Source organism: Ranitomeya variabilis, chromosome 3, assembly GCF_051348905.1.
Source record: "Ranitomeya variabilis isolate aRanVar5 chromosome 3, aRanVar5.hap1, whole genome shotgun sequence".
NCBI lineage: Eukaryota > Metazoa > Chordata > Amphibia > Anura > Dendrobatidae > Ranitomeya > Ranitomeya variabilis.
In genome coordinates, this window is record NC_135234.1 from 394870559 (window position 1) to 394886678 (window position 16120).

The 16120-nt window shown below is 43.8% G+C and overlaps 1 protein-coding gene across 1 annotated transcript in view; it reads right to left on the reverse strand.

Annotated features, from left to right (window-relative positions):
- Nucleotides 1-14082: 14082 nt before the first annotated feature.
- The window catches only part of SRSF10 (serine and arginine rich splicing factor 10), a 28673-nt gene continuing 26635 nt past the window's right edge, over nucleotides 14083-16120 (reverse strand). Inside the window, exon 6 of the mRNA XM_077296106.1 lies at nucleotides 14083-15800. Within this exon, the coding sequence (XP_077152221.1) occupies nucleotides 15539-15800 (262 nt within the window). The 3' untranslated portion in view covers nucleotides 14083-15538. The remainder of the gene's footprint in view (nucleotides 15801-16120) is intronic.

Here is a 16120-nt window from a genome sequence, read left to right on the forward strand (position 1 = left end):
ACCATGTGTAGAACACCCTAATATGGCCTCCTAAATACATGACAATAACGTATAACAATTGACCATGTTCAATGTATAATATTGTATACCAGTGTACCTACATATATACAGTACAAAAATGCAAATATATATCTATACATTACCCCATGAATGACAAAAAGTATGGTAACTAAGTCGCCAGAAGACGTAGTCCCATAGTGGGCAAATGAGATCTGAGTGGATGTAATGGGACTCCCAGTAGGGAGATCTATGGAGTCAATATGCCCTCAATTGAATGCTCCACTCGATCTGCGGTCATGGTAAGTATAGATCAGAGAGTCAGGAAACCAAGCCAAAGCTGCAGAGTCAAGAGTCATAAGTGACCGATCTATGGTCAGGAGGGGGTGTAAAAAACAGAGCCCCACGCGTATCGCTGCCGCAGCGGCTTCGTCAGGAGAAGTGGGGTATGTGGTGTTCAACCCACATATAAGTAGAAGCATAAATCTGTGTCATACCTTACCGGTGTGCTGTAAAAAGGAGCGGCAGGGAGGAGACGGAATGAGAGTGCAGTCACGTGTGGACAGAATGAGAGAAGTACGGAGGCCTCCGTAGGACAAAGTAGGCGCATGCGCAGATGCGGCTCAGCATATGAGCCGCACTGCGCATGGCGCAGGGACGCAATAAAACAGATGAAGTACCCAGAGTTCAGAGTGGGTATGCCCCAATGTCTCAAAAGAGACACAATGTAATGAATAGTGAAGTCTTTTTAGGAAATGAATTCTGTTTAATCCAGATAAATGAGTACTGCACAAAGAATAGAGAATATGGAGAAAATTATATTAATAATAAATAGATAAACCTAAAAAAGAGGGGGGGAGGGGGGGGGGGGGGAAGGGAGAAAGATGGTGTATCAAAACATATATATTAAATGGCGTTGGATCAATGACAACCGTGAACCACTGAAAACAAAAAATATATTGATAAATAATAATAATAATGAAAAATAATAAAGTTTAAATGAAATAAAAAAATAATAATAAGTAATAAATAAAAACTAAAAAATGAATAAAAAAAAAAAAAAAAAAAAAAAAAAATATATATATATATATATATAAATGAAATAAACGTAAATAAGTCCGGGATGTTCCTGATGTATATACATGAGGGCAAATCTTCTCATATACAATGGTCCTCCATTGATTGTCACCATGCAAGTTGTGGATGTCCATGGTCGATACTGATGTGCAAATAGAGACTCCCAAGGACACATAGCATATAACGGGAGTCTGCGGACGGAGGGACCCAAACGGTATGTCGGTGTAGTCGCAGGGATAAGAAAATCAATGTAGGACTGTCCTTAATTCTCAATGAGTATCCGTTCCTAGTGACTTGCATTCCCATATATTGATGGCCATGATGAAAACTGTATACAAAAACCGTGGTGCAATCCATGGTAGACATCTGTCTTAAATGTCCTGAACTCCAATGTAGTCATGGACGTGATGAAGACTGTCTGTATATTTAGCTATCCAATCCCATGGGGCAAGTACCAATGGATAGCAATCCAAGGAAGAGCTAAAAAAGAAGAAAAAACAAGAAGGGGGACAACTGAAAAAGGGGGGAACAAACCGACTTAAAAAGCTGTGAAAAATTATTAAGAATAAACAGTATGGACAAACAACTACCAATGTTGTATGAGTTACAACTCCAAAAAAAGCGAAAACCTCTATCCTAGGAACCCCGTGAAAAGGAGTTCCTCGTTTAAACCTGCAGGGGCCACTGTCTGTAACTTGAAAATCCATTTGGATTCAATTTGAAGAAGTAGCCTGCTTTTATTTCCCCCTCTCTCATTGGGGACAAGTTTCTGTAGGCCCACCACTCGTAGATTGGCTGAAGAGCCACTGTGTTTAGCCAAAAAATGTTCGGCCACTGGGGTTAGAGTCTTACCCTTTCTCTGGTCTGAGGCCGCCAGATGTATTGTGGAGATGTGTTTTTGGGTACGCTTCCTGAGTTCCTGGGTAGTCTGCCCCACATATAACATGCTGCAAGGGCAAATGAGGGCATAAATCACATCCCTGGATCTACAGTTGATGTAGGACCCCAAGGGATGTTTAGTAAGCGAAGTGGGATGTACAAAGAGGTCACGGGTAGGTGCCATGTGGGGACAGATGTTACAGTCCCCACATGGGAATGACCCTTTCAAGATAATACCTCTATTAAGTTTGACCGTCGGTCTCTTAAAGTGACTCCGAGTCAAAATATCTTTAAGATTCGGTGCACGTCGTGCCGTGAGAAGTGGCCTATTGCTGGTAACCGCCGAGGTGTGTATATCAGTTCTAAGTATCTGCCAATGTCTGCACAAGATGTCACTGACCTGTTGCCAATTGTTGTTGAAAACGGTAATGAACCTGGTCTGACTTTCTTGACTTTGTTTTTTAGAGGATAGAAGCGACCTCTGATCATGCGCCCTCGCCCTCTGGTAGGCTGAAGAGATAACCCGCCTAGGGTAGCCCCTATGTCGGAAACGATCCGTGAGCTCCCGAGCCTGGGTTGAAAAGTCGGTGTCAAGGGTGCAATTCCGTCTTGTACGTAGAAATTGTCCGGTTGGGACACCCACCTTTGTATGCCAAGGGTGGAAGCTGGAAAACTCTAGAAGCGAGTTTGTTGACGTAGGTTTTCTAAAAAGGTCAGTGGCCAGACGTTGCTCATGCGAAAATACCCTCAAATCCAGGAAGGTGGTGACACTGGTAGAAATAGAAAAAGTAAGAAAAATGTTAAGAGAATTAGAGTTCAACTCGTTGAAAAACATAACGCAGTCTTCCTCTGTGCCCTTCCAGATGATAAAGACATCGTCTATGAAGCGATACCAGGCGTGGACGTGGGTAGCGAATAAAGGGGAGGAGTATACGATTAGCTCCTCCCACCAGCCTAAAAAGATGTTGGCATAGGCTGGTGCACACTTCGCGCCCATCGCCACGCCCGATCGCTGAAGGTAATGGACCCTGTCAAAAAGGAAGAAATTATGATGAAGCACGAAAGACATCAGATCAACAAGAAACGAGTCATGGCCTCTGTCTATGGATGTTTTCCTATCCAAAAAGTATGTTAATGCTCTTAACCCATCCTGGTGGCCAATATTCGAGTACAGTGATTCCACATCGCTGGTAACCAACAAAAAATTGCTAGGAAGTACCACCTGGCTGCATATGCTGATAAAATGTGAGGAGTCACGGATAAACGAAGGAAGGGAAGAGGCAATAGGTTGGAGAAAAAAATCCAAATACTCCCCTGCCCTCTCACACATGCTGCCGACACTTGACACAATAGGTCTCCCGGGAGGTGTAACACTGTCCTTGTGAATTTTCGGCAACATATAGAATGTTGCCGTTACTGGATTCACTACCCAAAGGTACTGCTTCTCCTGTGGAGAGATAATGCCATATTGTAGAGCCCTACCAAGTAGTTGTTCATATTTACGGAGGAAGATAGAAGTCGGATCAGAGGGGAGCTTCTGATAGTATTGTAAGTTACTCAACTGCCGTTTAGCTTCAGTTTCATAGAGTTGAACCGACCATAAAACCACATTGCCCCCCTTGTCCGCTTCTTTGATGGTAAAATCCCCGTTATTCTGTAGGGCAATAAGGGCACGTTTTTCATCAGTGTTTAAATTCGATGGTCCACTTACCCGAATGGGCATGGCCATAATGTCTCTCCTAACCACCTCGAAAAATATTTTTATGGCCGGTACCAAGGAGAAGGAAGGGGTTCTGAGAGATTTGTTTTTCTTAGGAAATCTCCTACTTGTCGGGTTTGGTTCGTTTTCCTCGAGTAAATCCAGCAAATCTTGAAAAGTTTGACGTTCGTCACTAGGTAGCGTCTGCATGATGTCAGGTCTCCTATACATAACTTGGAATGTCAACCTCCTGCAAAATAAATAAAGATCTTTAATAAGAGTGAACTTATCCGCAGTATGTGTAGGGACAAAGGACAGACCCTTCTGGAGTACAGACAATTCTATAGGTGTGAGGACATAATTTGAAAGATTTATAACCTGTAAAGTGGTTGAGCCAGGTATAGGTCCCGACACACCTTGATGGTTTGCCTCCATGCCTCCTATTTCCGCCTGGTGGGGTATTTGTGGCGGCGGGGAGACCTGTATCCCCTGTACCGTGATAGTTGCTTTGTTACGCTTTTTGTGTTTTCTCCCTCGTCTGGTCCGTGGTCGACCTCGCTCCCGGCGGAAGATAAAAAATCGCTGGAGCTCTCCTCTCTATACGAGGGGATTGAAGCCATAGAGGTAGGGTGTGGACCACTCTTATAGACTTGCGGTTTTCGTGCATTCCCCACATGTCTCCATCTATATGCCTTCCCTTGTTCAAAGTCCGCCCTGTCCCTTTGAAACTTAGCTCTCTTGCGTTGTGTGATATCGATTTCGTATTTATCCAGAGTGTCCTTCAACTTCTGTTTGAAGGCAATAACAGAACCCTCGTCAAAACTAATTAATTTTGACTCTAACTCCTTAATGGAGTTTTTGGTAGCTGAGAATAATACCCTATCATGCTCCAGCAATAAGTTAATCAAAATGCCCGAACACTGTGTGAGTCCCTGCTCCCAAGTTTGTTTAAAAGTATCTGAGGGTTCCCAAGCAGGGAAAATTGATATACGGAGACCTCTCGGGATAAAACCCGATTTGGCATGTTCCTCCAAACTACGCATATTCCACCAGAGCCTCACACCAGTCTTGTGAGCCCTGGTTAAATCAGAACATAATGTTGAAAAGTCATTATCCACATGGGGTACGGAGACCCCTGCTGTCTCAAAAACACTGGAGGACTTAGTTCGCCATGCCGCCTCTCTAGCCTCCCAATCCATGATCGCCCAAACCAGTATACAGACAAATAATATTAAGATAATATAGGCACCACTAAGATAAGTGTGTGCAACCCCGTAGAAAAAGTGCCCTGGGACACAGGGCTAGACAACTGGAGTAAATTGTTAGCACAGGGTGCACTATAGCCGTAAATATATCCATTATTAGGCCGGCGTCACACTGGCGAGTTTTACGGACGTAAGAGCGTAGAAACTACGTCCGTAAAACTCGCATTACATACGGCACAATTATTCTCAATGGGGCTGCTCCTATTAGCCGTATATTACGGTTCAGTATTATACGGCTTTCTACGGCCGTACAAAATCGCAGCATGCTGCGTTTGTCAGCGTATTGCGCAAATAATACGCCAATGAAAGTCTATGGGGGCGAGAAAAATACGGATTCCACACGGACCTGCAGTGTGACTTGTGAGAAATACGCAGCGGTGTTAGTGAAAAGTCGGTAATTCAATTGCCGGCTTTTTCCTTCTCCTTCACAAACCCGACATATGAGACATGGTTTACATACAGTAAACCATCTCATATCCCCATTTTTTTTTGCATATTCCACACTACTAATGTTAGTAGTGTGTATGTGCAAAATTTGTGCACTGTAGCTTGTAAAATAAAGGGTTAAATGGCGGAAAAAATTGGCGTGGGCTCCCGCGCAATTTTCTCCGCCAGAGTGGTAAAGCCAGTGACTGAGGGCAGATATTAATAGCCAGGAGAGGGTCCATGGTTATTGGCCCCCTCGTGGCTACAAACATCTGCCCCCAGCCACCCCAGAAAAGGCACATCTGGAAGATGCGCCTATTCTGGCACTTGGCCACTCTCTTCCCACTCCCTGTAGCGGTGGGATATGAGGTAATGAAGGGTTAATGCCACCTTGCTATTGGAAGGTGACATTAAGCCTGATTAATAATGGAGAGGCGTCAATTATGACACCTATCCATTATTAATCCAATTGTAGGAAAGGGTTAAAAAACACACACACATGATTAAAAAGGATTTTAATGAAATAAACACAGCGGTTGTTGTAATAATTTATTGTTCTCGCAATCCATTTGCAAACCCTCGCTTGGCAAAATAATAAACGCACAATATACATACCTTCTGATGTCAGATCACGTCCCACGATGTAATCCATCTGAAGGGGTTAACTAATATTACAGGCAGGAGCCCTGCTAATGCAGCTGTGTGCTCCGTGCCTGTAATCCCCGGCGAATGAATGAAATGTAGGTCATTGACCTACATTTCCTTCAGTCGCGGTGAGGCGCCCCCTGGTGGATGTCCTCATATGACCTGGAGCGTGGGAAAAAGTTCCCAGGCTGCAGTTCATGAGAACATCCACCAGAGGGCGCATCACCGCGACTCAATGTAAGTACAGATCCTGCTTTCCTTTCAGCACCCGGGGATTACAGGTACCAGCGAGTGGTTTATCGCAGCTCGTGCCTGTAATATTAGTTAACCCCTTCAGATAGATTACTTCGTGGGACCTGATCTGACATCAGAAGGTATGTATCTTGTGCGTTTATTATTTTGCCAAGCGAGGGCCTGGAAATGGATTGCGAGAACAATAAATTATTACAACAACCGCTGTGTTTATTTCATTAAAATCCTTTTTAATCATGTGTGTGTGTGTTTTTTAACCCTTTCCAACAATTGGATTAATAATGGATAGGTGTCATAATTGATGCTTCTCCATTATTAATCTGGCTTAATGTCACCTTCCAATAGCAAGGTGGCATTAACCCTTCATTACCCCATATCCCACCGCTACAGGGAGTGGGAAGAGAGTGGCCAAGTGCCAGAATAGGCGCATCTTCCAGATGTGCCTTTTCTGGGGTGGCTGGGGGCAGATGTTTGTAGCCACGGGGGGGCCAATAACCATGGACCCTCTCCTGGCTATTAATATCTGCCCTCAGTCACTGGCTTTACCATTCTGGCGGAGAAAATTGCGCGGGAGCCCACGCCAATTTTTTCCGCCATTTAACCCATTATTTCAGCAGCTACAGCGCTGAAATTTTGCACATACACACTACTAACATTAGTAGTGTGGAATATGCAAAAAAAAAAGGGGATATGAGATGGTTTACTGTATGTAAACCATGTCTCATATCCTGTCGGGTTTGTGCAGGAGAAATGAAAAGCCGGCAATTGAATTACCGGCTGTTCACAGATATCGCGCTGAATGAAATCTAAATACAGAATATATATATATATATATATGTGTCTCAATGACAATATATATATATATATATATATATATATATATATATATATATATATATATACTGTATATATGTTTTAATGAACATTTGAGCACATAAATCCATTAGATGTCGGTTTTGCAAGCCTGCGCGAAAATCTCGCAGTACGGATGCCATACGGATTACATACGGAGGATGCCATGCGCAAAATACGCTGACACACCCTGACTACGGATCACTATTTTGGGAACATTTCTCCGTATTACGGCCGTAGTACGGACGTATAATACGTGGCGTATTGTCTTACGCCATGTGTGACTCCAGCCTTAATCCAATTGTCTGAAAGGGTTAAAAAAAACACACATTATTTAAAAGTATTTTAATGAAATAAACACACAGGTTGTTTTAATATTTTATTGCTCTCTCAATCCAGCTGAACACCCTCGCTTGGCAAAATAATAAACCCACAATATACATACCCTCAGATGACCTGTCACGTCCCACGAGGTAATCCATCTGAAGGGGTTAACTCAATTTACAGGCAGGAGCTGCGCTAAAGCACTCGTGCCTGTAATCCCCGGGGAATAAATGAAAGCAGGATGATCTGTACTTACATTGAGTCGCGGTGAGGCGCCCTCTGGTGGATGAACTCATATGAACTCGAGTGTGGGAACTTTTCCAAGGCTCCAGTTCATGAGTTCATCCACCAGAGGGCGCCTCACCGCAACTCAATGTAAGTACAGATCACTCAGCTTTCATTCATTCCCCGGGGGTTACAGGCACGAGCGAGTGCATTAGCGCAGCTCCTGCCTGTAAATTGAGTTAACCCCTTCAGATGGGTTACCTCGTGGGACGTGACAGGTCATCTGAGGGTATGTATATTGTGGGTTTATTATTTTGCCAAGCGAGGGTGTTCAGCTGGATTGAGAGAGCAATAAAATACTAAAACAACCTGTGTGTTTATTTCATTAAAATACTTTTTAATAATGTGTTTTTTAACCGTTTCAGACAATTGGATTAATAATGGATAGGTGTCATCATTGACGCCTCTCCATTATTAATCTGGCTTAATGTCACCTTACAATAGCAAGGTGGCATTAACCCTTCATTACCCCATATCCCACCGCTACACGGGAGTGGGAAGAGAGTGGCCAAGTGCCAGAATAGGCGCATCTTCCAGATGTGCCTTTTCTGGGGTGGCTGGGGGCAGATGTTTGTAGCCAGGGGGGGCCAGTAACCATGAACCCTCTCCTGGCTATTAATATCTGCCCTCAGTCACTGGCTTTACCATTCTGGCGGAGAAAATTGCGCGGGAGCCCACGCCAATTTTTTCCGCAATTTAACCCTTTATTTTCGCAGCTACAGCGCCCACATTTTGCACATACAGGTCCTTCTCAAAAAATTAGCATATAGTGTTAAATTTCATTATTTACCATAATGTAATGATTACAATTAAACTTTCATATATTATAGATTCATTATCCACCAACTGAAATTTGTCAGGTCTTTTATTGTTTTAATACTGATGATTTTGGCATACAACTCCTGATAACCCAAAAAACCTGTCTCAATAAATTAGCATATTTCACCCGGCCAATCAAATAAGTGTTTTTTAATAACAAACAAAAAAAACATCAAATAATAATGTTCAGTTATGCACTCAATACTTGGTCGGGAATCCTTTGGCAGAAATGACTGCTTCAATGCGGCGTGGCATGGAGGCAATCAGCCTGTGACACTGCTGAGATGTTATGGAGGCCCAGGATGCTTCAATAGCGGCCTTAAGCTCATCCAGAGTGTTGGGTCTTGCGTCTCTCAACTTTCTCTTCACAATATCCCACAGATTCTCTATGGGGTTCAGGTCAGGAGAGTTGGCAGGCCAATTGAGCACAGTAATACCATGGTCAGTAAACCATTTACCAGTGGTTTTGGCACTGTGAGCAGGTGCCAGGTCGTGCTGAAAAATGAAATCTTCATCTCCATAAAGCATTTCAGCCGATGGAAGCATGAAGTGCTCCAAAATCTCCTGATAGCTAGCTGCATTGACCCTGCCCTTGATGAAACACAGTGGACCAACACCAGCAGCTGACATGGCACCCCACACCATCACTGACTGTGGGTACTTGACACTGGACTTCAGGCATTTTGGCATTTCCTTCTCCCCAGTCTTCCTCCAGACTCTGGCACCTTGATTTCCGAATGACATGCAAAATTTGCTTTCATCAGAAAAAAGTACTTGGGACCACTTAGCAACAGTCCAGTGCTGCTTCTCTGTAGCCCAGGTCAGGCGCTTCTGCCGCTGTTTATGGTTCAAAAGTGGCTTTACCTGGGGAATGCGGCACCTGTAGCCCATTTCCTGCACACGCCTGTGCACGGTGGCTCTGGATGTTTCCACACCAGACTCAGTCCACTGCTTCCTCAGGTTCCCCAAGGTCTGGAATCGGTCCTTCTCCACAATCTTCCTCAGGGTCCGGTCACCTCTTCTCGTTGTACAGCGTTTTCTGCCACATTGTTTCCTTCCAACAGACTTACCATTGAGGTGCCTTGATACAGCACTCTGGGAACAGCCTATTTGTTGTGAAATTTCTTTCTGGGTCTTACCCTCTTGCTTTAGGGTGTCAATGATGGCCTTCTTGACATCTGTCAGGTCGCTAGTCTTACCCATGATGGGGGTTTTGCGTAATGAACCAGGCAGGGAGTTTTTAAAAGCCTCAGGTATCTTTTGCATGTGTTTAGAGTTAATTAGTTGATTCAGAAGATTAGGGTAATAGGTCGTTTAGAGGACCTTTTCTTGATATGCTAATTTATTGAGACAGGTTTTTTGGGTTATCAGGAGTTGTATGCCAAAATCATCAGTATTAAAACAATAAAAGACCTGACAAATTTCAGTTGGTGGATAATGAATCTATAATATATGAAAGTTTAATTGTAATCATTACATTATCGTAAATAATGAAATTTAACACTATATGCTAATTTTTTGAGAAGGACCTGTACACACTATTAACATTAGTAGTGTGGAATATGCAAAAAAAAAAAAGGGGATATGAGATGGTTTACTGTATGTAAACCATGTCTCATATGTCGGGTTTAGGCAGGAGAAATGAAAAGCCGGCAATTGAATTACCGACTTTTCACTAACACCGCTGCGTATTTCTCGCAAGTCACACTGCTGGTCCGTGTGGAATCCGTATTTTTCTCGCCCCCATAGACTTTCATTGGCGTATTATTTGCGCAATACGCTGACAAACGCAGCATGCTGCGATTTTGTACGGCTGTAGAAAGCCGTATAATACTGAACCGTAATATACGGCCGATAGGAGCAGCCCCATTGAGAATAATTGTGCCGTTTGTTTGGCGAGTTTTACAGACGTATTTTCTGCGCTCTTACGTCTGTAAAACTCACTAGTGTGACGCCGGCTTAAGACAGATGTTTTCAGGGGGAAGAAGAACCAACCCCCAGGACGAGTCGAGTATCATTCCTAGAAAGGAAATTCGCTGAGCCGGCACTGGGGAAGTTTTTTTTTTTTTTTTTTTTTTTTAAGTTCATCTTCCAACCCAGGCGAGAAAGGGTATCTATTGTGATGGCCACGGCTTCCTTGCAGGAGCGGAAAGAGGGGCCTTTGATGAGGATATCGTCTAAATACGGGAGCACCACCACTCCTCGGGTGTGGAGTATGGCCATGGCAGCCACCATGACCTTGGAGAATACCCTGGGAGCGGTGGCGAGGCCGAAGGGCAGAGCAACAAATTGGAAGTGATCTTCCTGAACTGCGAAGAAACCTTTGGTGAGAAGGTAAAATAGGAATGTGGAGGTATGCGTCCTGGATGTTTATAGACATCCAGGAACTCGCCTTTTTCCATGGAGGCGATGACAGAACGAAGCGATTCCATTCGGAGTCATCATACCCTGACAAACTTGTTCAGTGGTTTTAGGTCCAGTATGGGCCGCAATGTACCGTCCCTCTTTGGAACAAAGAAGAAGTTTGAATAAAAACCTTGAAACCTTTCGCTTTGAGGGACCAGAATAACTACTCCGTCTTTTCTCAGAGAGCTTATAGCTTTGAAGAACTTGGATGCCTTTGCCCTGGGAGAAGACAGGAAAAAACCGGTTTGGAGATAAGAGATCTATCTTGTATCCGGAGGACACTAGATCGCGGACCCACTTGTCGTGAATGACCGAGAGCCACGCGGCACTGAAGGAAAGCAGGCGGCCGCCTACTTTGAGGGTGTCCCCAGGATACCGCAGAGTCATTGTGTGGAAGGTCTGCCCGTTCTGGCGCCTCTGGATCCCGGCTGCCTTGGCCTGCCTCTCCATGAAGGGGAAGGCTTAAAAGAGGCCTGTGAACCTGTCTCCACATTGTGCCCGGCCGGAACCGGGAGATGTGGAAGTAGAGGAACAGTTTGAGTTGTACCGAAAAAAGAAAAAAAAAAAAAAAAAAAAAATCGGGACCGAGCCTGTGGTTGCAGGTTCCGAAAGGGCAGAGAGGGTCTCTGTTGTGGGAGAAATTTACTCTTCCCTCCAGTGGCGTCAGAAATTAACTGGTCGAGCTTTTCACCAAAAAGGCGACCGCTCTGATATGGGAGAGAAGTCAATGACTTTTTGGAAGTAGAATCCGCACCCCAGTCCCTGAGCCATAAGGACCTCCGGATGGTGATGGAATTTGCTGCTGCTTGAGAAGCAGTCAGCAGCATCCAGGGACGCGGTGACTACAAAATCTCCAGCTCCGGCTATCTGAGTAGTGAGGTCTGCTATCTCGGGGGGGGGGGGGGGGGGGGGGGGGGGGAAGATTGGTATCCAGTACTGCTGAAGACAAGACCTCAGCCCAGTGGGTCATAGCCTTAGCCACCCACATAGCGGCAAAAGATGGAAAGAGTGCAGCCGCTGAGGCTTCAAAAGCTGAAAGCGCCATATTGTCGATCTGACGATCGGTTGGATCTTTAATAGAGGCGCTCTCCGAGGAGGATAAAACAGATTTCGTAGCCAGGCGTGATACCGGAGGATCTACCAGGGGAGATTGTGACCAATCTTTTCATAGATCCTGGGCAAAGGGATATTTGGACTCCATGGGCTTCTGCCCTGTGAATCGTTTATCTGGACGGATCCTGTGAGATTCAACAATTTGCTTAAACTCGGGATGAGTGGCGAACACTCTGTGAGCTCGTCCGGTCCTCTTAAAGGACACGGCATGATCCCTTTTAGATAAAAGGTTCATCCTCAAGTCTCAAAGCCTTATTCACTGACTCAATTAGAGAGTCTCCTTATGATGAAATTCCTCATCTAGGGATGTATCAATCGTCCTCTGAAACAGGTTCTCTACTAGCCCCGATGGAAGAGGAGCGAGAAATGGAGCTCTCAGAACCCAAAAACCGTTGATGGTCTGGGGATATGGCATGAGTCCTTTTCCTGGAAGAGTGAGAACTCCTTGGCAAGGTACGACCCCTGGAGTACGAGGGGTTCTGATCATCGGAAGCATCGTCCGTATTAGTGCCCTGGTTAGAGGAAGGGTCTCGGAACGGGTCTAACGCTTTTGCCAGGGATGCCATAGACCGGGAAAGGGAGGTAGCCCACTCAGGGGGACTAGGCTCACTGGGTTCAGTATCAGCAACAGGTGGTTCCTGAGCAGTCACCGGTTTACAAGCTGTGCATAATGCAGTATTGTGAGCCTGGGGTAATGATACCTTACAAGAGGTACATGCAGCAAAAAATAGTGTGGGTTTTCCCAGACTTTTTGTGATGCTTTGGTTGAGATAGTAAAGCCTGGAGGAAAGCGCTTACTAGCAGGGGAAGGGTTAAGCTAGGTTTCTGGAGCTTACCTATGGTCCTGTGTCTTAAGTCCCCAGGGGAGGTCCGCAGTGTGATGCCACGGGAGTTATGCACAGGAATCACTAATCCTGAAGGCTGTGATTAAAAGGCTGGAGCAGCACTGTGGGTGTACCAAGATGGCCACTGAGATCAGGAAGTGTGTGTCTCAGGGAACGAGAAGCGCCAGAAAGTGGGCGGCGGTAACTGCCGTGGGCGTGGCCAAAACTCCAGCCTGTATGAAAGGGAAAAGCCGGGGGTTAAGTTTTAAACCTGCGGTTGCGGCCTGCAGCGCCGCGACCGCTATTAGCGCCATTCTTAAGCCACACTCTCTGAAGGAATTGCCGCACTGCAGACCACCCACAGACCCAGACTTTAAAGTGCAGACCTCCCATACCCCGGGGACCAGGACCTCCCCCCCCCCCTATGTGTTAGAGGTGGTAGATCCTGTATATTTAAATATATGTGCACCCCTTCTGTGTTATTTACACTATATTCATGGTACGTTTCTCCCCCAACATATCAATGTCTGTCATCTACTTATGGTGCAACATTATTCCAGTATACCCCATTTATGATTGTGTTTATTCTAAGATCTATTAATTAAAATGCACTTTGTTCATGGGACAACCCCATGAAGTTTGTTTCGATATGAAAAGGTTTTTATATGATAAACTTTCAAGGTTGGCCCATGACTTTGTCCAGACCTTTAGGGTATGTGCACACATTGTGGATTTCTCCGTGTAGATTCTGCAAAATCCACAGGTAAAGCGCCCTACGTTTAACCTGCGGATTTATTGCATTTTTTGTGCGGATTTCACTGATGGATTCCCATTAGGGAATAGGTGTAAAACGCTGCAGAATCCACACAAAATTGACATGCTGCAGAAAATAAACCGCAGCAATTCTGCGCATAATTTTCCACAGCATGTGCACAGCGGATTTGGTTGTCCATAGGTTTACATGGTACTGTAAAATGCATGGAAAACTGCTGTGAATCCGCAGCCAAATCCGCAATGTGTGCACATACCCTTAGTTTTGGCCCACTGTGTATTTGAACGACCTATGGGTTCTTTTTTTATCCGATCTGGTTTTTGTTAACACCGTTAACAAATGTCTTTCTTTTTTACACTTTATTTGCATTAAATGTAAGGAAATATTTTAACTGTAGCCTGATAAGTCAAGCCAATCAATGCAGGATATAGAAAAAAAAAGTTCACATTAAGACAAAAGACTCAAGTTTAATGGAGAATGGTTTGACACATATCAAATGGATCATTTAAAGAACACATTTTAGAATATGAACTGTAAGATAAGCCTAGAAGGACAGATGCTTTGAAATATAGTAAATGCAATTGTGAATATACATATTGATCACGCAGATCAAAAAGGTGACCATATGGTCACATTTTTATACAGTCTATACATAGCATTTCCTGCATTTTTTTTTGTAGCTATGGATTATGATGCCTTTACATCTGCTAAAGAATTTGCTCCCCCCGCACAACCACTGACAACATTCACCTAGTCTAAAATGAATAGAAACAGTGTCAGTGCTTTTTTTTTTTTAACCCACCTCTTCCTTCAGGGATCACCTGCCAGGCTACCTAAAGGCTCTAGATATATAAAATACCCCATGTGTTTTAGCCTCTTGTGTATTAGGGAAGTTACTATAGCTCACAAAAGTGTTAACATGCAAACATAAGGTGTTGTATGCGAAACATTCAAATCAATTTTGCATATTTATAGTAGTTGAGCTTTCCTGCAGAAGAAAACCAAGAGCTATAACAAGAAATAGAACAGAAGTAAGAAAATAGATTGGGCCACAGTTACTGGACTGAGTGCAGGCCTCTTGACATGTACCGATAGCCTCATATGAGCCTATGAGACTACTCATTCAGGTCAGGAGACCCATGGTCAATACAGGCACTGGAGTCTGTATATGAGGGGCCGCCCATCCGGGCAAAAAAAAAAACAAAAACAAAACACAGATGTCTTTCTAGGAACCATTAAAATGCACCTGCATATGTTCTTAGAGCCAATGAATTGAACTTTAACACGTGTTAGTTATAGCTATACCATATTTGTAGAATAGAATTAAACAATACCAAATCAATACTTCAAACATCCTGGTATATGCTGATATGGGTTACATTTTCAAAGGTTCGCCAGGCTATGCAAAGCTGTAAGAAATAAGGAATATGACTGGCAATACTCGCAATGCTTATATATTATATCTGTGAGGGGACCTTTAATGTTAACCACAACCATTACACAACACCGTTTCCATGTATTTCCCTTTTTTAATAGGCTGAAGACCGTAAACAAGAACTTTAAGAATGAATACTTTTATGGTCCATTAGCAATTGAATTTTGGTTTAGTGTTTTGTAGCTAGACTAGTAACACCACTGGACACACTGATACCAAACTGTCCTTTCAGAATTTCAAGAAGTAGCAAAAACAGTAACTTAAAAACAAATGCCAACAGGAAAAAAAATCTATTATACTGACTGTAAGAGAATCTATTCTACTTTGATCAGCCGCTGTCATTTGGGGACAGAAAATGTCATGACTGTAGCACATTAGAAGGGATGGGAGGCAGGTGATTGAGGGTGACTGGGGGAGAAAATAAACAAAAAATTAACACATTTCTATGAGTAAAACTGGACAGCCGAATTAATGGCCACTTGATTTGTGACTATTCCAAGACCGCGATCTCGATTTTGACCGGGACCTTGACGGTGAGTGAGAATGAGACTTTGATCTTTCACGTTCTTCTTTTCTGGCCTCTCGACCTGGTTTGTATTTGCCATCTGCTTTGGACCGGGACTGTGATCTGGATCCAGAACGTTGCTGCTCTTTCCTTTCTTCTCTTGGCTGGGATTTGGATCGTGATCTAGTGTTCGATCTTGATTGTGATCTTTGCCGGCGATTGAATCTACAGGAAAATTAACAAATGATTACTTTGGATAGAGAATGTGACATACCCAATCAACCTCTACTTTAGAAAGGAGACAATAGACTCCATTCAGTTTCAAAAAAATATCTGACTTTACAGGTTAAACAAGCTCCATCCTCCATTTCTGATTGGATTTTTACTGTATGAAAAACATTATGGTAAGAAATGCAATATGTGGATTTTTTTTATACTAGTTTATTTAGCGCCATTAGTTCCACAGCACTTTCCAGACATCACTGTGACCATTGGGGTTTACAATCTAAATTCCCTACCATTATGACTTGCAAACAAGGAAAACA